General features: G+C 39.1%; 1 protein-coding gene across 1 annotated transcript; it reads right to left on the bottom strand.

The window, feature by feature from the left end:
* Positions 1-8,786: 8,786 nt before the first annotated feature.
* LOC139122934 (tyrosine kinase receptor Cad96Ca-like) lies at positions 8,787-15,511 on the bottom strand. The gene is made up of 8 exons (XM_070688812.1): positions 15,444-15,511; positions 13,908-14,121; positions 13,062-13,175; positions 12,619-12,788; positions 11,039-11,164; positions 10,562-10,673; positions 9,768-9,864; positions 8,787-9,016 (listed from the first exon to the last, which is right to left on the bottom strand). Exons 3-8 carry the CDS (start codon positions 13,120-13,122, stop codon positions 8,833-8,835), a joined length of 750 nt encoding a protein of 249 aa, XP_070544913.1. The 5' UTR covers positions 13,123-13,175; positions 13,908-14,121; positions 15,444-15,511; the 3' UTR covers positions 8,787-8,832.
* Between the last annotated feature and the right edge of the window lie 9,870 nt (positions 15,512-25,381).

Here is a 25,381-nt window from a genome sequence, read left to right as displayed (position 1 = left end):
GGCATCCATTAATGAGCATCCATGGCACCGCCTACCCAAGCATGTTTGAAAGGCACATGTAGTGGCAAATCACCATGGCACCGGCCGCTCAACTGACAGTCTCTGAGGACACTGCTGATTTGGGTACTCACTGATGAATATCCAGCTTGAATACGAAACGATCAAAGACGAGGGCTTGGTCTGATATGTTACTGAGTTCTTTAACAACGGCAAGAGCTTCTTGTACGAGTATGTCCACCATTCTCGGACGATTCAATTCACAGCAACACCAATATCAACGAGAATGTCAACGTCCCTCGCCGAAGTATGAAAGTGCAGCTGATCATTCTGTTCACAAAGGTACAGGCAAGCCTAGCTAAACGGCGAGATATTTATGAATCAAGGCCTTGGAAGCATTAGTGTGACCATCAAAGGGATTGCAATCAAAGTCTATGCTAAGCGAATGCTCCCCCAGCATTTCTGGAAAGAGGCCTGCTGATACTTTGCAGAGGGAGTCAAAGATCAGGACCTCCTTCTTCATGAGATCGATTCCTGGAGAACAGATTCAGACTGTTCGCAGACTTGAGAAGCTTCAAGCATAAAATGTTTCATGGCAATGGCCTGAGGTGATGAACACAAAGGATGGAGTGCAGCTTGAAATACACCAAAAAATAAAAAAGCACAGCCACAGCAGATCGCAACTCCAGGTTGATATGCAAGTCTTCGTGCATGCTGACGTGCAGGTTTTGTAGAACAAAACCATCTCAGTAGTATCCTCTTTCAAGGATAGGCGCGTGCAGCTCACAGCAGATAGAAGAGAGCCGCCCTTCAACATGATCACAACAGGGCCCACCTGTTGCCACAAGACAAAGTACCTGCCGGGATGAGCCTGGTTGATGGAGCTCTATTGTCGGAAGCTTGAGTGCATTGTTTTCTTATGTCCCATTTTCATGTACCGTACAACAAAACCTATGACAAGAGGTTCCTAGTCACAGACGATGCAACATCATCCTCCCGATCCCCTGCACAGGCATGGGTGAGTGGCTAAAGACAGTCCATGAAATATACGCAGGGACACCAACGCTGATCAGTTTAGATGACTGCACCATGTCAAAAGACATAAAAAAGCGGAATGATGAGCTAGTCAACTTTGGTTCAGTGCCTGGCATGATTGCCTCAATGAATGGGTCCTGATGCAGCAATACACCAACAGCAGCAATGGGTTTAGAGAGAAAATCTGAATGCTCATGCTCTCCTACAATCAGAGCAAGACAGACAATGAGAGCATCATCAAAGAATACGGGTTGGAGCTTGACCAAAAAAGTGAATCTGCTGCTCTATCAGCTGAGGAGCAGGAACACAACAAGCTAGTCTTCAGGCTGATGCATTCTTACAAGATCGCGTGGAACGGAGGACAGCCCTCATGAGCCTGGCAGCTTCCTCTTTCAATCGAGCGAAAGCACGTTCACTTTGGGCTCCTATGAGCTGAGGCTCTTTGGGTAGCCGATACCCCTCCGCTAGGTCATAATAGATCTCCTTGAGGTGCAACTTGGCCTCAAGTGCTGCCTCTGCATCAATCTGGGAAATCATTGAAGTCAAGGAGCTGGCCCTCCTAATCTGTAAACCTAGTCTGATACTGCTGAGGTTGCTACCCTGCTTGAGGGGCATCGTTAGGGGACTGCTGATATAGTAGACTATTTTTTCGCAGATTTAGTTGCTTTCCTTCAGGAGGGTTTGCAGATAGTCTTTCCGAGAGGTGCAGGCATATACTCACTGTCCTGCAGTGGAGGTTGGCACTGCTGCACAAGTGTTAGCCCTATCGACCGCGTCGCTGTGGATCACATACTCCTCGACATTGACGAAATCCACCCGTGTGTAGCTCTCTCTGCTTTTGTCCACAATCATCTTTTTGAAACCACACAGGGTTGCAAAACTCTTGTCAGTGCTCAAATCTATCGTCCATTCTCTGGCCAGTCCTAGGCAGACTCTACCTGTTGGCTTTCTTTTTCGGAAGGAGATCTTGTCTGGCAGATCGATCCTTCGGTTAGGGTTTCGATGTTGCACCATATTTTTTAATAATCCAGATGATCATTCTCGCTATGTATATATTAATACAAACAATGGCAAGCAACTATAGGCTTCAAGGACATAACAGATGTCACCACGAGAGGACTGGTTAAGGTGCAGGAAAACAACAACAAAGACTTTGTCTTGCAATACAGGTATGTCGACCAGTCATTTGTCATCTCTCCAGCCACTGTCCAGAAGCACAGACACCAGACTTCTTTGACGAACCTGTCCGATGTTGCTGACATGGTTGGAACCAGGCAAGCAGCTGGAGACTCAACTCCATTCCTCTTCGGCTTCAGCAGCACTGCCCAAGAGTTTGTGCCATACGATGTCTCCATCAACCTGTTGGACATTATGGCTAGCCAATCGGCGGCTGTGCCACCAGACTTCCCATCAGATGTGCCTCACATTTTGTTTTATGACTACTTTAAGTTATTCAAGCTGCAGGATCTTCAAACGCACCTGCCAAATCCTTGCCCAGATCTCACGCAAATATCCCTGAAACTGGCTTAAGAAAAAACAATAATAAAATTGAACAATGAGCTTTGGCCCATTATCAATAGCGGCACATTGTACTGTGGTTACGATGCTAATGGCATGGTTGGTCTGTTCTATGATGCTGAGGAAATGGCGATGGGGTTGAAACCAATAGATGAAGCCACCCTCCAACTGGTGACGGGTATAAAAATAATCGACAAACAGGCGTTCATCACTGACGGGACACTTCTCATCGATCGCATCAAACTGAGCACCGACAAACAGTTTGATCAACTACTGACGGAAGTTTAGCTCAAAGCAACAAAGAACGTCAGGCTTGGAGTTGCCATCAGATATATTTGTGGGAATATTCCTGTCAACCTATTTGCCGGTGACACAGAACACATACAGGTAGGACTCCTGACACTGGACACAATGAAGGTAAATATCAGTATGATTACCCTCAAGTGAATCATCTTGGTGAACGTCAAATACATCCCACAATTTCTGAACAATAATGGAGTCGGAGATATTCTATGTCCATGTAAATTTGCGCCAGCATGGAGACACCTCTTGTGGATCCACAGAATTTCTCTCTCAGACAATATAGACGTCAAGGGTGTGGAGAGAGCAAATAAAAAATGAACCACGCAAAGGCCTTCAACCTTGTTTATCACAATAGTGTTTTGGGCCATGGTCTTGAGGCCTGCGCCAAGCAAACTTGGCGCAGGCATAAAATACTGAGATGTCCTTGTCCCTGAAGGCATGATGGTAGAGGCTCACTTGCCGTTCATTACTTTGAGTATTCTGGGCGACCTGGAAAGCAAAACATATGACATTTATTTTGTTTTCTACTCAGATGCAAGTTCCCTTGAAATAAGTATAAGCTTTAACATTCTTCGCCTAGAGAGAGTAGGCCTAACTCTTCCATTGGCGGCGTATGCCTATGGGGTCCTTTCAAAGCTCTTTCAACACCCCCTCTGACTTAGGTGTGATAGCATTAATTTAGCCATACAAATCAATAATAACAGCGATGCCCAACTTGTCCTGCTCGCCATCCGTCTTAGACTTTATTTCGTACCGAACATGCTTGTAAACCACCATGACTTGGACCGACCCTCCCGGTTCAAGTCACTCTTATATAGAATATGGCTTTATGACAAGTCTCTGTAAAAGGGAGGGGGTATTCTTGCCTCAATATAGACAGACTCCAGCAGGGAGATACCTTCTACAGATCCACAGAATCTATCTCTGTCAGACATCAAAGACATCAAGAACGTGGAGAGAGCAAAGAGAAAAAAGAATGATAGAAAGGCCTTCAACCTTGTTTATCAAGGCAAGTCTAGGGGAATGGTATCGAGGCCTGTGGTGTCTCAAAAGCCTGTCACTGGCATAAGATACTGGGATATTCTTGTCCCTGAAGGCACGACAATAAAGGCTCACCGCCTATTTTGTTTCCTATCTAGATGCATGTTTCCTGCAAATAGGTATAGACTGTCTTCCTCCTAGCCTAGCACTCATTTTTGCCCTTCATCTTGCCAGGTATGCCCTCGTAGGGTATATATCTAAATGCAGAGCTCGGGCTGGCGAGGATGGTGGACCTTCTCTGGAGCTCTCCGTATGCGTGCATGGGTCATTTCCAAACCGTACCAGGAGAGTTGGAGGGGGATATAAGTGTTCAGATCACCCCCTGCTGCCCGATGATGATGATGATGATGATGATGATGGTGGTGTTGGTGGTTGTGGTGGTGACCATGATAATGATGGTGGTAGTGATGACAATGATGATAATGGTGATGATTAAAAAGGGGAAACCTTGCCATTGAAATGGTTAGAATACCAATCGGATACCATACTAATCAAAAGAGAAATTTGGTTCCCCAAATTCAGCTCATATCAGGTTCAAACAGGGGTATAGAACAATATCCTATTGCGCTATTCAGAATTGGCATGGGTGTAACTATATTTAATAGTATCTTCCCTCTCCAAAATCTTTTAAATAAGGGTTGTTATTCATCGGATATTATCCTATATTTTTTACAAAAGATGACATTTTGTTGAAAGCCCTTAAAAATTTTGAAATGTTGCGGATACCTGACCATTCTTGGAGCATACAGCCGGCAATAAGCATGTTAAATATTTTCTGGACGAGAATATAGTTGTCCAGAATACTTTAATTATTTTGTATACATGGTCATATATGATGAATAATGAAAGAAAATTTACAATGAACTCTGCAAAACTTAATAACTTTTGCCATAATTTGAAAATTTTGCAACTCAAATGACATAAAACAGCAGTTAAAATGCAGTTGGCGGCAAATCCAATGTCAGTTGGAAGAGGGAACGCACTTTACGGCTACTTGATGACCTTAGGATTAATCTGTGGTCCATATTGTTCGTGATGTTGACAAAGACAGTTTCATTGAAGTTGAAAACATTTGTGGCAAAATTTCAATTAACAAACAACTGCAACACAAAATTTAAAAAATTTGCATTTTTGGTACTATAAAATCAATTTCGTGACAACAGAAGACTAGTCTCCGTGACAAGAAGAACAAACGTAGAAATTAGAATAAATGTTACAACGAACAGCTCTGTTTTTTGTCAGCAAAAGACTGACTTGGCTCACCAAGGTGGAAATCTAGCGCCATCTAGTGTTTCGATCTCGACAGATATACGTATGTGGAATGATGAGATACTGAGCTGTTACCGTTACATTTTCTTTAACATTCCAACATTGTGATTGTCCACACATTTCAAGATAGCTCATATGACCCATAGTTAATATATATCGGCCAATGTCGACATGGAATACGTGCCGTTTTATATGATTGTCAATATAATATCTTTTGTTAGACGCAGTTTTTCTCGCCATATTTAAATCAATTATTTATCATGCATACTGTAACATCCCTGTGTACATTAACGACGATTCTTGGTCGACGTCCGTCGTTCAAATACATGTACCACTTCCAAATGTGTATGGAATCGGTTTGTAGTATATTGTTAATTGCAGTGCATACGTAAAGCGCATGCATATCGGGTAGTTTTAAGCAGGTTTCGCTGTTAATGGTTGTTCCTGAGCTCAACTAGCTAGTGACCGGCACAGACCTGTTCGTTGAACCCGAATTATAAATGGAAAACAAGCTGTCACGCGACCTACTTAAATATTGAGTAGTGTTAAGCAGGTTTCGTTGTTAACTGGTTGTTCATGAGTTCAACTCATGGCTTGCACATACTTGTTTCTTTGGACCCGAATAATAAAATGGAAAACTAGCTGTTGAGAGGCCTACTTGAAGATTGGGTAGTTTCAAGCAGGTTTTGGTTGTTAACGGTTGTTCCTGAGTTCAACTAGTGGCTGGCACAGACTTGTTTCATTTGACCCAAATTATAAATGGAAAACAAGCTGTCGCGCGACCTACTTGCATATTGAGTAGTGTTAAGCAGGTTTCGTTGTAAACTGGTTGTTCCTGAGTTGAACCAGAGGCTGGCACAGACTTGTTTCTTTCGATTTACATGAAATGTGACAGGGTAAATAGGTCCATTCTCTATCGCTGTTCTTAGAATTCAGTTTAACTGGAAGGATGAGGTCAACACATTTCAAAATAGCATTCTTATGTAAATCACGATGACAGAGAAATGAGTCATGTATGTGATTATGCACCTATCAGAATTTTCCAGCGGATGGAGGGGAACGGGGAGAAATTGATCGCAAATCGTATCTCGGTAGGGTAACTTGATCGCCAGGATACGGCCGGCCAGGGGAGACTCAACAATGTCACAAATGATACTTTTAATTTTGACTTGTCCAGAACCTCTCATCAATTACGCTGTAAGCTACGCTCCCTCAAAAAACCTACGTCTTGCGACGTGCGTAAACTCCCGTTCAAGCAGTAAAACTACTCATTTGACTGTGAAAGGGCTCTAGCCAAGAAAAATTACGCCACTCGTGTCCCCTAGCAGTCAGTCTTGAAATTCATATCGCCACGTATGTCGTAGGAATTTCGCACATGAGAATCGAACTGCAGCGAAATATTGAAGTAGTGCAATTGGGATTTTTTCATCGGCACACAGTTTCTTGTTTTCCATATTAAAGAAAGCAACACATTCAAATAACTAAGACATAGGGCATATTCAGGGCATTTCAGTAACTATTTTGTTGTACTGAGACAATCTGTTATGTAAGGGGAAACCACCCGGTTGTTTTGTGGTGTTATCGCACCCCAGGCATTACTTTACCAACGTTTCCCAAATTTTCGCAAAGAGAACTGAAGTACACGCATGGTGTATGCGATATCTAATGCAAGAGACGAGGTGCAAAGTGAAAATGAGAACAAGTGTAGCGAAGTGCAGCGAAGCTAAATTAATACTAAAATTGAGAGCTTAATGCGTCAGATGTGTTCGTTTATATTGAATAAAGCATTCCATAAACTTTGTATATTCAGTTTCTTTGATGTATTGTCAAAATAAAGCCAGCACCTTGGATTTTTCAGTGTAGAGTATGCCATCTACAGTTATCAGGCTTCATATGCGGGGTGGGGCTCGGAGTTACCTATCGATTTGACGAGTAATTCGATTGAGAAACTTGAATCACCAACAGAGATAATTTCATCGGCAGCACAGATTCGAAATATAATTTCTTACGCCAATTCACTGTTTGCCCAGACTCTAGACCTCGCTTACCTCCGACCCACTCCGAGGTACGGACTCAGAGGCAAGCGAGGTCTAGAGTCTGGGCAAATGCACTGTCAGACGCAGTGGTATGGCGGTTCTGACGTATAAGTGGCATAGCGGTCTCCGACCGACAGAAATGACGAGATACGACACTCAGTATCATTACGATACGACAGAGTAAATATTCCTAAGTTCGTAAGAATAATTTCAAAAGAAAAATCATGAAAAGGCAGCGATTGGTGTCTTTCTACCGGGCATCCGCTTTCCTGAAATTGCGCTTCTGAATAAAACAGCTGAAAAACGTAAACTTCGAAGTTACTTTTATACTTGGCGATTCATGCGACATTACGCCGATGACCGTTAGTTCTCACCGTAGATCATAGAAAAATTATAAAGTCATACGTTTTCAAGGACTAAAAAAGAACTAAAATCTACAGTATCTGCCAGGTTACTTTTAGTCAAATTTTGACTTACGGTGCGTTACGTCGCAAACAAGTTACTTTTGGATCCTATGAGGCGTGCAATTTTCCATACATGGGGCATGTAATAAATCAAAAAGCGAGCTAGGCTCATTCTTCAACCTTTGAAGGCAAGTTAGTTTATTTACAAAAATAATTCTACATTCACAAATGAGATACTGCAAATTGATTAGTGACGCACAATGAGGTGAAACAGAAATTTTAATAGGTGTTATCAAAACACATGATAGTTTCATACAAAGACTAGTGAAGCATTATGAATAACTTAAGACTGAAATTTAGAGGGGGTAATTGTCAGCAAGGTGACGGTAACAACCTTCGTTAAACGTTGATCCTTGTTTATATAACGTTTTAACCGTTTTAAAAGCAGGTAAAAGAGAAAATTACATCAATAACATTTAAATTCGAGCGTAGTAACGAAGAGTAAATATTTCGAGACATATGTTGATAGCAATTCAATGATATGTTTCTCGGTTTCAGATTTATTGCTCAAATGATCATCAAAAGATGAACATTTTGACAGCAAAAGTATCATGCGACCGGCGCATTACCCACGACAATCCGAGGGATCATATCGCATATGACCTGATAGGTGACCTTTGACCCAGTCAGTGAGAGGGTTCTCGAGATGACCCTAAGCTATACTCTTGTTTGAATCATCCTAAAAGGCCATCCATGTAGCATCAGTGCAACTTGTCCGCTTCTTTTCTCGACATGTACTTATACACAAATCTGTTAGTCATGACCTTTAAGAGGTAATGCTGGAAATTCGTGATGTCCAGTAAAGAAGAGATAGCGAGATCAAATTCCCGAGGCGTAAATGATTTTGAAGAATTAAACACAGTTAAATCCGAACTTGAATGATAATCAGATCACAATCATGGAAGAAGTTTACTTGTACATTTTACTTTGCGTTCTATTTCCTCCTGAAAGGAACAAAAATCAAAATTAACTGCACGTAAGATGGTTTTATCTATGACACACTGAAAAGTTTTTAACTTTTTTTGAAAGCCGAAATAGTCAGCACCAGTAACTCAATGATCGCGACCGTTTTCAGAGGTATTGAATGTTCCTGTTCAAAATCTAATTTTTTGAATTTGTTCAAATGTAATTCGATGGAAGTCATGGGCGACGTCCTACTAAACGCAAAATCAATAATCTCTGCAAAGCTCATATCCTGCAAACAAGCACATAATACATGTAGCAATATTATCCTGATATAGTATGACACATACTTTGGTCGTGGCTACCAATGCATGCAGCGTCTCCCATAGCTGGAAAAAATTGGGCCGTTCGGACGGATTTTTCAGCCAACACGAGCACATCAGGTTATATCTGGAAGTGGACAAACAAACACCAATAGTCATGTTATTGCTGTGCACTTTATGGTTAAAAGTACTGTTCTTGTCAGAGTTTCTCGAAGCGGAGTACCCCAGATTCAACCGAGGATTATAAATCTCTGATGACTTGACCTACAAACGTTTCATACGCTTAAGGGTGGTTCACCAATGCAACGCATTGCAAAGATTCTAATTACGGCACAACTAGGAGACCTAATGACAACATAGAGAAATCAGAACAGAATATAAATCTAAGCGAGCTATAAGAAATCAAAATGGACGTCCTGCGTATCACAGAATGATATTTAGTGCTAGTAAGTGAACTGTACCTCATGCAAAATTGAAAGATTACATCGTTGAAGAGCTATAAAATAGTAAAGTGATGGTTTTGAAGTCATGTACGGAATTATGCAAATTAAACAGATTGTTCTTACAAGGGAAAAAGCTTCATTTTTGAAGATATTTTAGGAATTAGTGTTCAATATAACATACTATTACATTCTTCACCATTCTGCATGTAATGAATAAAAGAGTTTGAAAACTCAGTTTGTATAGATTTCTGGATGCAACTGTGTTTCCGTGTTCTAAGAGGGTACATGAATAAAGTAGGGCCAATACAACTTATGTTCCAGTTTATTTTGCCTAGAAAACTACATGTATAAGTTCTCACGACAAATCAACAAACAATTTCATAAAATGACTTGATTTCTAGATGCGGTTACAGTTATCGCCTATTTAATACCTACAGCTCATCTTCACAGTTCTCAGGTTTTAACAATCTGTAACCTCTGCGTAACTTCATTATTACGTCACTCTTGTCAGCGCCATCGTATGGATCAGACCCTGGAATAAGAATATCAATATTAATCAATTAAGTAGCTGTATTTCAGAAGGAAAAGGGGATGCTAATTGCGTGAAGAGTAATTGGGAGAAGATTAATACAACTGACCAAAAGAGGTAACATCATTTATATTTACGTCCAACTTTTTCCTGAAATCATTGTTTAATAGTTTATGTACAACATGACAGCAGCATTTATATGTTTTGCATTTTTAATTATCTATGACATTATATTTTACTGTTCAGCCCTAATCAAGGAATTTTGCATCCAATCAAGTAATTCTATGTTGCATAAGCATTGCAAGCTTGAACCATAGTATTACACCTATCAGTCGTCGAAATTTGCATGTTTGATCCTGATTTGAAAGCCAATTCTCATCGCCTAATTTGTGTGCTGTAGGGGATGTTCATTTGAATACGTGATGTTTTACCAATTTGTTGGAAACAATGTATATCATGTAAGTAGCACACGATACAAAATCACTATAATTGAAAATTGAGTTTTAATATGGTCTGTATCCCTGTCATATGCTAAGGAATGTCCGTGAATATACTACCGAAAACAGTGATATTCAACATTGATGTACCTACTGTACTTAAACACTGCATTCTTAAGATTTTATGTTCAGTTACTTTTAGAATTGATGCCAAGCACAAGTAGTCTCTGTAGACATAAATTTGTGTATTCCTAATTTACTACCTTCGGAAAAGATTTCCCAAAGAACGACACCAAAGGACCAGACATCTGTCTTCATGTTGAATAAACCTCGTGATAGTGTTTCCATTGAAAGCCACTGGAAAGCAAGTCCGCCCTGAAAGAAGTGTCATTTTCAAAATATATCATATCAATCATAACATTGCTAATAAGTGTAATTTTCGTGCAAACTTACAACTGGTCCACATTCTGTGAACTGCTTCTTATTTCCAAAAGGCTCAGTTCAGAAATTAGAAAGATTGTGCAAATTACAACTAGACGCCTTTATTACAATCTCACTGTTTATTTAATTCTTTTTTACCTCCTTAGGTAACCGTATAGATTCTTAAGCTTGTCTCAGATTGAAAAATGTGAAATTAGGTAATAATTGAGACGTTATGTTAATATTCTCAATTGTTGGTTTTGGAGTGTGAAATAAAACAACACATATACTGCACGTGTCACCCTGAAACTTTAACGTACGTCTGTCGTTCTGCTGAAGGCTTGTTCCTCATCTACAGCGCCACTGCAGTAACCGAAATTTGAAAGTTTGCAAACCCTGTTCCTGTCAAGTAGGACATGTTTCGCTGATAAAGCTCTGTACACTATCTGTATAACAAGACAGACATGTATTCATCTATTTCTGACAACAATAAGTTTCATAGTACATGCACAATTACAAAAATTGAGATACTTCATATAGCATATTAACCGTAAAGTCGTTTTAAGTAATTGGTTAGTTAATTAGTTATAAATGCAGATGCCTTGCTGGTTAGTTTTTTTTAGCAAAACTGTTTATGGTAAAAGAGCCTCTAAAGTGAAATCGCATTAAATGAAGATTCTGATGTATGGTAAATATGCAAATGTGTTCATGATCAGTATGCAAATGGACCAGCAAGAGTAAACCTTAACTATGGCGACCTGTCATATTCAGCAAATTCATTGTAGTGACACATGACGTAATTGCAACATTCTTTAAGGGGCACTGTGGCACAATATAGCATTAGTATGACCATGTGCGTCTGCCAAAGTCCGATGAGATTAGATGCAATTTGTTTTGATATATTAGTTCAACAACAACATAAGGTACTTGGATATAAAAAACAAGTTCAAAATCAGCAAGTCACACTTATCAACATATATGAACAAAAAGAGAAGTTAAATTACAGCAAAGGGAGCAGTTAAAGTAATATGCGCCTCGACAGTGAAAGACTAAAACTTTTGCTCAAACTTTCCTAAATGAAACCTTCAACCATTCTCTCACCAAATCAACAGTAGAGAACAAAGTACCCCAAATTTTGCGATATTTGAAATTCAAATTGCTGTTGGGGAGGGGGAATTAAACGTTAGATTTTCGAAACCTAAGCCAGTGAAAGTTTTTTCTTTCTCTGAGAGCTTTAAAATGAGCTCCTAAAGAATTGTATAAAAGATCAGAGAAGAATTGTATAAATTATTTGAGAGTCCGAATATCTGTTCCGAGGCGCGTTCTAATTGAATTAAAGGCTTAGCAGAACTTGCAAATTACATTCAAGTGCACACATACGCTGAAAATGTCAATATTAAAAAACTGACAAGGACCCTACAAACCATGAATAAAAAGAATACGACGCCTGGACTAAATTCGACATACCATTATAAGAACTTGAAGCAATTGAAACATTTCACGAACATTTATAGTAGTTAAGGTAATATCCAAATAGCAAGATTAATTTTAGACTACGTTGGATATTCAGGGAAATTTGAGCAAACAACAATTTACCATGTTACCATGTAAAGCACATATTTGTACGAACTCAAACACAAACAATATTATTTTGTAAATTTCATTGAATATGAAAGTGTATCTTGCAAACGGAAACATATAACGGGAATTTACAAATTCAATAAATGCTTACCAATCCTTTGATGTGTATGAATAGTGCAACTTCAACGTCGTAAACAGTATTATGTTAGCAAAATTATGTAAATTGAAATACAAACATATAACATAACACTGAGGTAAAAGATGTTGGCAGTTTGAAAAATATTTTCCCCAACAAATAGATTGTTTGCGTATTACATACCCCCTTTGCTGTGAGATAGTTCATTCCATTGGCAATATCCACAGCAAACGACAACTTCAATTTGCTTGAACCATCGTCATGCCTTTGCTGAGAACCCCGCCAAACATGTTTGGTGAGAAATTGCTTGAGATTTCCGCATTGTGCGTACTCCATTATCAAGTACGGTGGGTCTTTGTACGTGAAAAATCAAATATACAAACTATGTCAGATGAAATACCGTTCGCATTTTGTCACATGGAGGAAATGAGATAACCGAAAAAATAAACTCTGAGATTCACACTTTCGATAGACATGACGTCAAGGCTGAACTCAGCACCACTGACTGGCACATGCACGTATGGTCTAAGAGGAAGACATGCATATAAATCTTGTACAATAATTATTAACAGATATCTCTAGACAAGCGAGGGGGTGCAGCCGGTGTTATAAATACAGGAAATTACCTGTCTTTGTACAACATGCCAACAACTTGATGACGTTATCGTTGTCAACCAGTGACTTCATGACAGTTATTTCACTCCGTATTCTATTTCTGTAGTAACATGAATCACTGTCGTCTGTGGAAGAAATATATATTGGAAGTATTACTCTTCACTACTACTTTCCGTATGATTCTACATAGGAATAGAATCAGCGTTCATTCGTTGTTTTGGAGGAATTCATCGGCTTTAAGTATAGGTACGGTTATATCTAGACTTGGTTAAGGTCTGCGAGTTTGGTATTTTCTCTTGTAGGCCTACCAGTGATCGTTAATGTTAACATAACATGAGTATCAAATTGGAGAAAACGGGATACCATTGAGGTTCTGCTGAATTCACAATGAACATAATTTGCTGTGAATTTGGTTTAGCCTTCTACGTGGACTGCACTCAAATATACTCGCCGTTGTCTAATGATGAACTAACTTTCTGTTCTTAAAGTCAAGCAGGTTCGGGTGAAATACTAGTCTAGGTTGCCTTAAAGGTATGCTGTCACCTGTTTCAATTTTGCCAGAGTTACCATGGAAAGTGAAAATCTAACCAATCACAGAGTTTAAGCGGGTGGCCGCTTTTTAAAAACAACGTCCTCAGATGGGCATCTTGAATACCAAGGAATGCCGCTTTGACCAGACATGGGCATATTTAGATTGCAGCTGACTGTACACCTTCAAACATTTTTGTATTCTTTGACTTGAATCGAGTGTCTAACTTAACAAATAACAACCCGGTCAATATTACGTCACGGAACTGATTTTTCCCCGAACCAGTCAGTTTAAGTCATATGGCATATAAAAAGTGAACAAAAGTTACCATTCGGAATTTTAACAGCAATTTCGGATGCCCCGTCTCTTCCACCGACAAACCAGGCCTCTCCTTTGCAAATCTGGTGACAGTGTCCGACGTGTATTGTGCCCGTACAGTGTATTCTATCGCGACCAACTTCGAACGCTTCTTTACCCGGTTTTGCGTAATCACTTTTTTCATGGTAAAGTGGCTCGGTGTACGTGTTTCTCTTTAGTGAAGCCTTTCATGAAAAATACAGCAGATAATGCATGGTTAGAGACCATTCACTGTATTTCACAAGACATAAATACAGACACAGATTTAAAGGCTTTTCGCGGGTCATGTCAAATTATTGTTGTTTCAAAGTTAATCATGCTTACAGTAAGACCTTTCCAAATACTAGTATAACTTCGTCATTGAACAATGTTTTTTCTTGGTATTTTAGCTTGTTAGCAAGTATCTATAGCTCATTTGCTTTTATTGTCCCAATTGTATCGTGTCAGATTACTAAAATTGCTGTTTCGAATTTATCTTGTGAGTAAATGTGCTAGGATTTTGGCGGAGGAAAATATGGAGACAATGTAACTCACGAACTGATGCAGAAGAATAAATTCTTGCTATTATAAGTCGATATGCAGACACATTAAGTCACATTCTTCTTAAAGTTTTCACTGTTTAACTAATAAGAAATGGCAAATTATGATGTCAGCGTAAAAAGTGTATGGAGTTGTTTCTCGATGGGTGACAGGAAATATTGTTTCTCGTATAATCAAGTTGAAAAGTAAGGTTGTGGAAATTGTACTCTTTGGCTCTTACTGTAAGGAGAATTTTAAAATAGCCTTGTGGGTAAGCAGAGAGTGGATTTTGGTTGCTGTCTTCCTTTACTTTGGTAGGGAAATTCTTGAAACGGAGAAAAGGCGATGGGGAGGTTTTATCTTGATGGTAAGAGGGCTAACGGGGTTCTAGCCTTGTGGAGGTAGGAGCGGATAAGACTTGAGCTACGGGGGAGGAATTTCTAAATCGTTGTTTGTGGCAGTAGTGAACAATTTAACTTCTTCACTTTATTTAAAAATCTATGAAAACTATATTTACATGTGAAAACACCCTTGGTAATAATTTCTTGAACGTTGGATAAAGTAGTAAAATTTATAAGTTTACGTTAATCAATTCAACGTATCTCCCACTATTACTCTGCTCCAGATTTTGAAATATTTGCCTAATCATTTCTTTGATATTGTATGTACACAAAGAATAGGTATTATAATTGGAGCATTCTTTTTTAGTAAGACTAACCTGACTAACTAAATTTAGATATAAATTTATTGGAAGCACTTTACAAGCGAAAGTAAAGCGAAACCTCATCCTAATTATTTTGGTCTACGAAGAGCTCAATAGGCTGTATGGATGGGTGTGATTGTGATTATTTCACTGTTGCACAGACGAAAAGGCTGTAATGAAACGTTACCTTAAATGGAAATGTTCGGGAACAGGTGTTTTAGACGATTCCAATCGGAACACAATTGGTATTGAATACTCTAACTATGAATAATCCAAAATTCTTACACTGCTTCGAAAAAGGTCGGTGCTGGCAGCTTCGTCATAGCCATCGCCATCGTCGTCGCCATCGTCATCTTCACTATCGTCTCTATCGCCATTAAAAGGCACGCTTCCGCCGTCATCATCAATTTCGTTAAATCCCGAATCTCTCGTAGGAACCACACGGCGTTCGAAGTGTACAATCTCTGCCATCTCCTCGTATGGATCAGCTTCGTCCTTACCCTGAACGTCTGGAGAAAATTTATAATCATAATAATTGTCACAATCATTCTCACGACCAAGTTTTCAATGAAAGACCATATGGGCCTTGATAACAATAATTGTTATTTCATTGCAAAACGAGAGCATGGTCAACATTCTTAATTATTTTATCATTATTACACCACCGTCACTCAACCCACAGTAGGTGGGTGGACTATGATTAATTACACTTAGTTAAATTCGCGCGGTTTATATCATATGACAAAAACTGATCAGGGTAGGCGTATTTTAAAGAAGATTGACATAGGGGATGATCCGGCATTTGCATTCATTAAATCTTGCAAGAAAATATGGTCACTGACTCTGAAGTATTAATTCTGTATTGAATAATTCATTTATTCCTATGAAGGACCACTTTAGTTGACAGCACGCCCTCGCTGTTGGCAGCACAAATGTGCGAGAACGTATGAGAACAGAGGTCTAATAGAAGGAATCGGAAGCACTTCAGCCAAAATGTCTGCAACCTTATTTCGTTCAGTCACATTCAAAAACCCCTCCTACGCTTTAGCAGTATGATAATATGTGCCTGTTTAGCTTTATTTCTCCGAATCTCCTTCCGGACCATCGAATGTTTTGGAACAGAAGCGAAACAGTGCTGGTCATTTTCTTTACTATGTGGTAATCTGTAACCAAAGTGTCGTTAAATTTCATTGCATGTATAAGCAAAGTGTTCATACGCGGTCTCCTTTTACTCACGAAACTCCCTTTTCACATTATGGCATTACGTGTTCAATTACATACCCCAAGTAGCTGACATCCGTCGTCGTCTGTTAATTAATAACACGGTTAGGCTGATGACTAGCGTAAGCACCAACCCTCCGGAGCAGGAATACAATATATAGCCATCAGGTGTATCAGACTGCGCTAAAAGTAATAAATTGTTCATTATGTCACACATGTATCAAAATACACCCGTAGGAATTTTAAACTATTTATTTTAGTCGAGTTGCGTAGTTCAGGAGAGGATTTAAAAGACCACGCTGCTTGTTTTATTCAAGTACAACACATACATGCTAAGCCAGGAATGTGACAATGCATGCCTCGAAGATTTCAGACTCAGATATACAGAGAACCTTCACGTGACAAGCGAGAAGCGAGCGTCTATCGGTCTGCATGCACTTGTTGTTAACGCCTGTTACTTGGAATCCGTGTCCTGCATGTATAGATCAGTCTCTGACGTTACATTTATCTTGCTATGACGAATAGGTACGTCGGCTTGGTTTAAATAACTATTTGATTTTCCGTCAGCAAACAGTAAATTCAACCATACATCATGATGAAGATACTTACGTTTTGGAGTACTCGTTCCATTTCCTTCGGTTCCATATTTACTCTCCTTCATGACTTTCCAAGTCAAACCCGAATTTAAACTCCTCTATGTGAATCTGTAAGTCTTTAAGATAGAAACGATGTTTCCTCATCTCTTACGGCCCCAGGTTGTACTATGTACCTTCGGCAATTGTGTCATCTTCAACCGCTTGGGAGAATTACTGACCTTTGTATAATTAAGTCGCGGAAATTCGTCATGTGTTGATCATTTTTACGTAAGTGGGAAATAAACAGTTTCATACCTTTTGCGGGAGGCTTACGTGTAGTTTCGATACAGGCGTTGCCTTTTGTATGGTTAAGGGGACTTTCCGGTAGGGAACGCCTGAAAACATCTGAATGAACTCTTTTAAATAACAACTGAAACTGCCATCTCACCACCTGTCTTTTGTGATCTGTAATACCTAGTACTACTGATGGAGTTCATTATGGACCCGATAAGGCGATATATGTCACGAAAATGAAAGGGTTGTGAAACTTCGCTAAAACTTCAATACGGAAACCTTGAACTAGGCTTTATTAATGTGTTCATAGCAGGGACAAAATGAGGCGTTGCAGTGCAAGTTGTTTGACTGGAGAAGAAAATGACATTGAAGTCATGGGTAATTGAAATTCAAAAAGCTGTCGAGATGAAAGGGTTATGAAACTTCACTGAAATTCCAATACAGGAAAATTTGATTTTAATACGTATCAAAATAAATCAACAAAAGTTGCCGAATAGCAGAGAATGGTATACTATGGAGGTGTACTATGATTAATGATTAATGTGGAACTCGTAGACTCAGACGAGGACAGAATATGTAATATAAAGTTATTCACAAAATACCTGGATTTATGTCCGAGTACATCGTGCAGCGGAGGTAATGTCCGAGACGCGTAGCGTCGAGGACAATACCGTAGCGTACGATGTACGAGGACATAAATCCCGGTATTTTGTGAATAACCTTATTATTATACACCTTTTTAGTCCAATTTTACCTGACAAAAGTCGAAATTTAGGCGTTTTTGCTTCTCGCGCACTGCACTGAGCGATCGCCAGCAGACTGGGAAGGCGTTCAGCGCGTCCGCTGAGTGCACAGAATAAAATTTCAACCCACGCTGCGCATGGTAGAAATTGTATGTTAGCAGCATAATTTCATTCAAATTCACCGGCTTTGGACTGATCATGATTTACTTTGTGCAGTACTGAATGTTAAGAAGTATATATTTTCGTAAAAAATGTAAAAGATTCTCTCCTTTTTCCTCGTGTTGAGGTAAAGGTGTTTTGAGGTCAAAGGTCAAAAGCGTCCACTAACACCTAAAGTTGTTCATCGTCCGCTCGCACGGCTCGTTAGCCAGACAGGAGTCTTCCACTAACCACGCCGTGCGGGATACCCCTACTATTTTGCGTTAAGGAGTTTGAGGAATTAGAAATCAGGCGGACCAATCAGAGCACGCCTTACACTCAAAGAGAAAACCACGCCTACCACTGCACTGTTTGTGCACAGCTTTTCTCTCGATTTGCTTACTGGTTTACTAGACTTGGTTCAAGTGCGTGATTGTGAACATGTGAGTTGTGTGATCGTCTGGAATGCAATGATCTGTGTTCTGTTTTCATGTGAAATGTGTGAGTAGGATTATGTGAACGCGTTGAGTGGGGTGAACGCGATACAGGGGAGTTTTACCCGGCACAAACTAATTCACTACTGCTATAGCTGCACAGACTAAATAAAAACGCGTTCGATCGCTACCAAATTTTACACGAGGAACTTTTCAAATCATTTTATTTTTTGAAAATTCACCGACTTGAACCAAGTCTCTGGTTTACCTTCGTCCTGTGACACCCTAATGGCTAAAACGGAGTTTAAGAGTGGGAAGGCAATCTTGCCCGAGTTTAATACAGGATTTGATTGTCATGCATGGGGAAATCTTACTGCATGGTGCGGATAAAGTTACGGGCGATTTTCTCGTCATACAGAGAGGTGGCGAAAAGTTCCGTTACAGTGATCGTGGGTTACGAAATGTATGGCTGTAATGCTTTGTATCGTGTGAAGCGTTAGATATCTCCCAAAGAAAAAAAAATCGACGAATAAATATGGCGATAGTGCAGAAGATGACTTTGAAAAAACTGACGCTTGTATGAAAAATTCACCGATGACTGTATAGCTGTGATGAATGTGTCATTATATTACCATGCCCTGCCCATCGCATTTTGATTGGTCGAGCTGAACCACGTGACTGACCACAAATACACAGTAATGGTTTGTTTACATGCCCGTGAATATGAATAATAAGATTAACAACTCAAAGTATCGTAACTTTACAGCTCAACCGTAAATCATAATCAATCAAAAAATAAATGGAGCACTTGTAGGTCAAGTTGAGATACTTTTTTCTTAAAACATCTCCGATTTGCCAATTTTACAGGGTGCGTGACAGTGCGTCGCGTATTGCTCAGTTTCTGGGGCCCAGTTGTCGTTCGCTCCGGAAATTTTTGCAAATTTTGACGGTTTTCCTCGGTTCGCTGATAATATAATGGAAATAACAGACTCCGCTCCGACCAGTAACGTTTATTTGTGGGCTCGGGCTCGAGGAAAGCCAAATTAACAGGCTCGGCAAGCCTCGCCCGTTAATTTTTGGCTTTCCTCTCGCCCTTGCCCATAAATAAACGTTAATGGTCAGCGCGTCGCCCGTTATTTCTATAATTTTTTTTGAACAACACCCAAACAAATCCGGTTCTTTGATTTACAGTTCTAGCATATTTCACAAAGTCTTAGTCCATGTTTTCGAGCCATGCTTCCAGTTGTTTCTCCCGCGGCGTGTCTGTGTTCTGTTCTGGTAAATCCTGTTCATCGTCTCACAATGTTTACAATTTTCCAAAGATATGAACAACAGAATAGCTGCCGGCCGCGCCAGTTGACAGGACCACAATGTCTGAACAACGTCTGAGTATTGGTTTATCATGAAATGTTGAGGTCAAAATTGGAGGAGTGGTTTAACAGATTTACTTCGGCGGGTAGGACTTTTCTATTTCGCGCCACGATCTTTTGAGTTTGGCGGGTTGATGTTTTCACCTTTAGTTGAGCGACAGCTGGGAATATCTTGCGGTACGACGCGCTGGCGGCTGGGCCTTTGTTTTAGCGTTTTGAACACATCAGTTATTTCAGCAGTAGATTTCAGTAGCATGAAATGTAAACAGTGACCACGAATACTTGTAAATGTAACACCGAGAAAAAAGTGGGAAAAGACCTATACTACTACATTCGTAGTAACCGATTATCTGATTGGCTATTTACTGGTCACATACAGTCGTGTGGTGGCGCTTTAAAAAACACGATTTAGGGGGTCTATCAGCCAAGGTCTGATTTCGGGAAGCATCCAGCTGCCCGGAGCGGAGACCTTGGCAAGCGAAGATGAAAGTTGTTGTACTCCGCGTCAAAGTTACTGGACTCCGCGTCCTCTGATACCGAAACTTACTGTACGACGAAACTCCATAGGTTACAGACGTAGGTGTATAATAACGGTCTTTAAGGTAGAACGCACCTCGGGGACAAATATTTGGATTCTCAAACTTATACAATTCTTTCTCGATATACCACTTATGGGGGCTCATTTTAAAGCTCATAGCGTAAGACAACTTTTTACCGTCTTAGTTTTTCAGAAATCGAAAATTTTATGTTTTCTCCACAGAGTTAACACAAGGATGGCGGCCATTTTGAATTTCAAATATCGAGAAACCTCAGGTAATTTGTCTCTCTGGTACAAAACTTTGCACCGTGAGCCCTGCAATTTATATTTGATTTGGAAAAAAAATGGTCGAAAGCTTCATCGAGGAAAGTTTGAGTAAAAATAATTCTTTCACTTTCGAGGTGTGCAGTGTTGATCTGTCAGAGTGAGTGTACACAAACAAATACAATGCAGCTTTCAGAAAAGTAAAAATCAAAAGAATTAGAAAGTGCAAAATATAAAAGGCGTACTAATAACAAACGCAACAGAATTTGTAATGCGACAGGCAGTTATTTGTAGTGTACAAGAGACCAACGGTCAGTTTTCAAAGCTGGTAATTGATGGATCTTTTATCTTCCCGTTGCGATTGGTCTCTGCTTTTCGTAAGGTAGAACGCGCCTCGGTACATAAATTCGGATTCTCATACTTTTTCAGTTCTTTTCTGATCTACCAATTGTGGGGGTTCATTTTTAACGTCCTGGCGCAATAAAACGTTTCAACGGCTTAGTTTTTCATGATTTGATAATTTTACTTTGGTGAACACAGGGATGATGGCCATTTTGAATTTCAAATATTAGTAAATCTTGGGTAATTTGTTTCTCTCGGACCAAAATTTGCACGAAGACCTCGATTTAATTCTTCAGTTTGAAAGAGAATGGTTGAAACATTCCTTGAGGAAAGTTTGAACACAAGTGTAAGTCTTGCACTTTCGAGGCGCATACTACGGTAAAACCAAGTTATGTCCTTATTGTTTAAATGCTCTACATTTATACGTGTGCCAAGGCATTTGGCTATGAAGAAACTCCATCATGCCCTGAGGTGGTGTTTACAGCCCTCCAATACTAGTTTGGTCACAGCGAGATAGGCCATAATGCTTGCCTCACTGGACAAAGACGACAAATAGTTCAAATAAACACATACGTATAGTTGATTAAGGTAGTTCGCACCTCGAAAGTGAAAAACTTAAACTTTTGCTCAAACTTTCCTGAATGAAACTTTCCACCATTCTCTTACCAACAAGAATACAAATCGGGGGTCACCGTGCAAAGTTTGGAACTAGCGAAATAAATCACCTAACATTTTTCCGATATTTGATATTCAAAATGGCCGCCACCCTGTGTTATCTTTATGGGGAAAATTAAATTTGGGATTTTCGAAAACACCAAGCCGGTGAAAGTTTTTCTTTCTCCGAGAGCTTTAAAATGAACCCCCACAAGTGGTAGATCAGAAAAGAAAAGAACTGTAGAAATTTGAGAGTTCGACTATCTGTCCCCGAGGCGCGTTCTATCTTGAATCAAGAAGACATCTGGAACCAGCAATTATGAAACTTATAATGTAGACCAAGCAAACAAAAAATAGTTCTTCTGATTCAGTATCTCTTCATCATCCAAACAAAACGATGGAACGACAGACAGATAAAGAGCATAACAAATCAACTTCCATGTTCACACATGAGCTTTAGGTAAAACGCGCTTCGGGGACAGATATTCGGCTCCCAAACGTTCACAATACTCATTTGGTATACGACTTGAGGGATTACTTTTTAGGCATAGGATTTTTTCCATTGCTTCACCGGACACCTAGCGTTTTGATGTATTTTGATAAACTCTTCTGTAAACACTGAAGCGCGAACTTTATCCAAGAATTTTTAATTAGTCACCGGTGCAATTTCATTAAGAGCTGTAGTTTGAGCACTGTTGTACGCATCTACGAGATCAATTGAGGAACAATCATTCAGAAAGTACCAGCTTCAACGATGATGCAATTTTTGCGAAGATTAATTTATACGCTGACGTTTTACGGATTTCTGAAAGACCTAGTGACTCCACTTTGCGCTGTCTCGTAAATGCAGTCGAAAAATGGAGAACTGCATGATCAGAGAGTAACAGCCAATCAGATTTAATGTTATTAACAGACAGGTCAGCTTCCCTGGTGATGCTCAAGTCTGGCGTAGGCTCTTGACGATGTGTTGGATCAATCACATATTGAGTCAAGTCCATAAGTTGCAAAAGATCAGCGAACTTTTCGGTGTCGGTGGCAGCAGGATTGTCAATATGAATATTAAAGTCGCCGACAATTATCAATGTCCCTTGTGAGTGAGTGCATTGAGTAAGTGAGTATGTAAGACTAGCTACAAACAATGCTGTGTGCTTTCGTAGAATTTTCATTTTGTGGTGATCGGGAAATTGAGCCGTTCCTATTCTATGCTATGACCACGATTTCCATTCATAAGTTGGGATACAGACGTAATAATTAATAAGACATGATAGGTATTATTGATAATCCCCTCGCCTTCGGCTCGGACATCATCAATATTACCGTCATGAGCACATACCATGTTATCATGAATCATTATTTAAATACAGCATTTTGAAACCTATTTATCATTTTTACCTCTACTAATTAATACTTTTGGAAATTTAATTAGCTTTCATATATAAGGGCTATATTTCTGATCTGACTTAATCAAAATTCATGAAGGACTTGACCAACGCCGTTGAAAGTTGTAATGTCAGCTGATTGGTAATTTTACATTAATAAACTTTTCAAAATTAGTGAAAACTGAAGGAACTTGTGACCAAAGTTGATAAAAATGCTATGTAAATTGATGATAAAGTATTGTAATAGGAGTTAAAGACATAAATTTACTATGGTTTCGCATCAGTTTATTTTACATATTAATTTACATTAATTCACATATTTAATAAACCTTCAAAATTCGATAAGAAAAAGTTCGAAGGACTTTACCAAAGGTAATTGCACTTGTTAGTACATTTTGTAAAGCGGTTACACAATGACTGCGATAAAAATATATTTTATTATTTAAAATTCGGGAAATCTGTGGTGAATATTGCTCATGATGTCGATCATAGCACTTTCAATGACGTTGCAATGTGGTAAAAGTTTAATTTAGAGACAACTGCAATATTTACGAAAGGAAGGTGCATTTTCAGTTCATATCTGGTTATCTCGAGTGACGCATGGTATCCTGCTAGCTGTGGTACTTTTCATGAGTGAAAGTGTCAGGCTAATTATTACACTGCATCAAAACGCAATAATACAGATAAATTCACACTAATGAGTCGCCATGATTATAAAATAATACACATGAATTCACATGAATTCACATGAATACAGGCTTGCTGAATACAAGCAATGGATTCTTGACTGTATTCATCTGTATATGCACTCTTCAGCTAAAGTAAAGACAATAATCCATGATAATACAGTACGTATTATTTGGTTTTCGTGCAGTGTTTTTTGAGTTTTTTTGAGTTTTGAGCTGAGTTTATTTCATCAGATGAAAATACTATACATAACAAGAAAAGAGGAATGTTTACATAAACTTCAATCTAATGGGGTCACGGAAATAGTTCAATCAGAACTAGTCTCAACCGTGACCAGTGTAGCTATAATTATCTGTTGAAATTAATACAAGGACGTGACTGTGTACATATTATAAAGAATACAAATCTGGGTAGAAAGAAATTAATTGATTATACATAAAAACTGTTAATAGACAATATTCGTGTACAAATAAACTAGCTGATATATAAATAAATACATTGTATCAGTAAAATGGTAAACCAGAAACAGGAGGTTTAATGGTCAATACATGTAGTGGAAGATCATGCATGATCCACTAATGATGAAGTAGATGGACTTTCAAAGTTTGTTTAAATGTATGTCTACAATTTATACGTTTAATATGAGTGGGGAGTGAATTCCAAAAACTTGTTGCTGCATACCTTATTTGGTGTTTACTTAGTGAAAGATTGAACTGTGGTTGGTAAAAGTTGTCTTGAGAGAAAAACGGGTAGGATAGTCATGGGGAATTGTGTCGACGTAACGACCTTTGTCTTGGGCATAGTTGTCATGTAACAAGTCAAATACAAAAACGCAGGTGTGAAATTTACAAAGTTTAAAAATGTCTAAAATACAAAGCTGTTTGAATAAAGGGGCAGAGTGGGCACGGTAATCAGAGAAGGTGATCAGGCGAGTAATTTTCTTTTGGAGTAAATGCAATGGTTCAAGTAGGTCGTAAAAGTATTGCCCCAGATTTCGATGCAATTGGAGATGTGTGGCAGAATAAGCGAGTTGTACAACAGAAGGAGGACATTTCTAGGTACAAAGTGACGAAGTTGTGAAATTATACCAACCTTCGGGGCAATGATTTTGATAACTTTCTGGATGTGCGCCTTCCACGTAATATTTTCATCAAGGGTGACTCCAAGATAGGTTGCAGAAGGAACACTTTCTATTTTATGGCCATCAATATCTAGGGTCCCATTAGCAATAACATAGTTATGTGATGTTTTAATAATCATATAGTATGTTTTATCAATATTAATTGTAAGTTTATTTGCCCGACACCAATCACAAACCTCATGGAAGTTAGAATTTATTTGCATAAAGTCAATTTGGTTGCTATCGATAAACTTGAACAAATTGGTGTCGTCTGCAAAGAGACGAAACCGGAACCTATTAGTAGAATTAGCGATATCATTGATATAAATTAAAAATAAAACTGGATCGAGTATTGAACCTTGTGGGTTGCCACATTGGATCTGAGAGTAAGGAGATGTAACATTGTTGATGTTGACATATTGCTGACGAGATGTCAAGTAATTCTTAAACCACTGTAATGGAAC

Source organism: Ptychodera flava, chromosome 22 (assembly GCF_041260155.1).
Source record: "Ptychodera flava strain L36383 chromosome 22, AS_Pfla_20210202, whole genome shotgun sequence".
NCBI classification, from domain to species: domain Eukaryota; kingdom Metazoa; phylum Hemichordata; class Enteropneusta; family Ptychoderidae; genus Ptychodera; species Ptychodera flava.
Note: the sequence above shows the minus strand (reverse complement) of the source record. Positions and strands in the feature narration are given on the sequence as shown.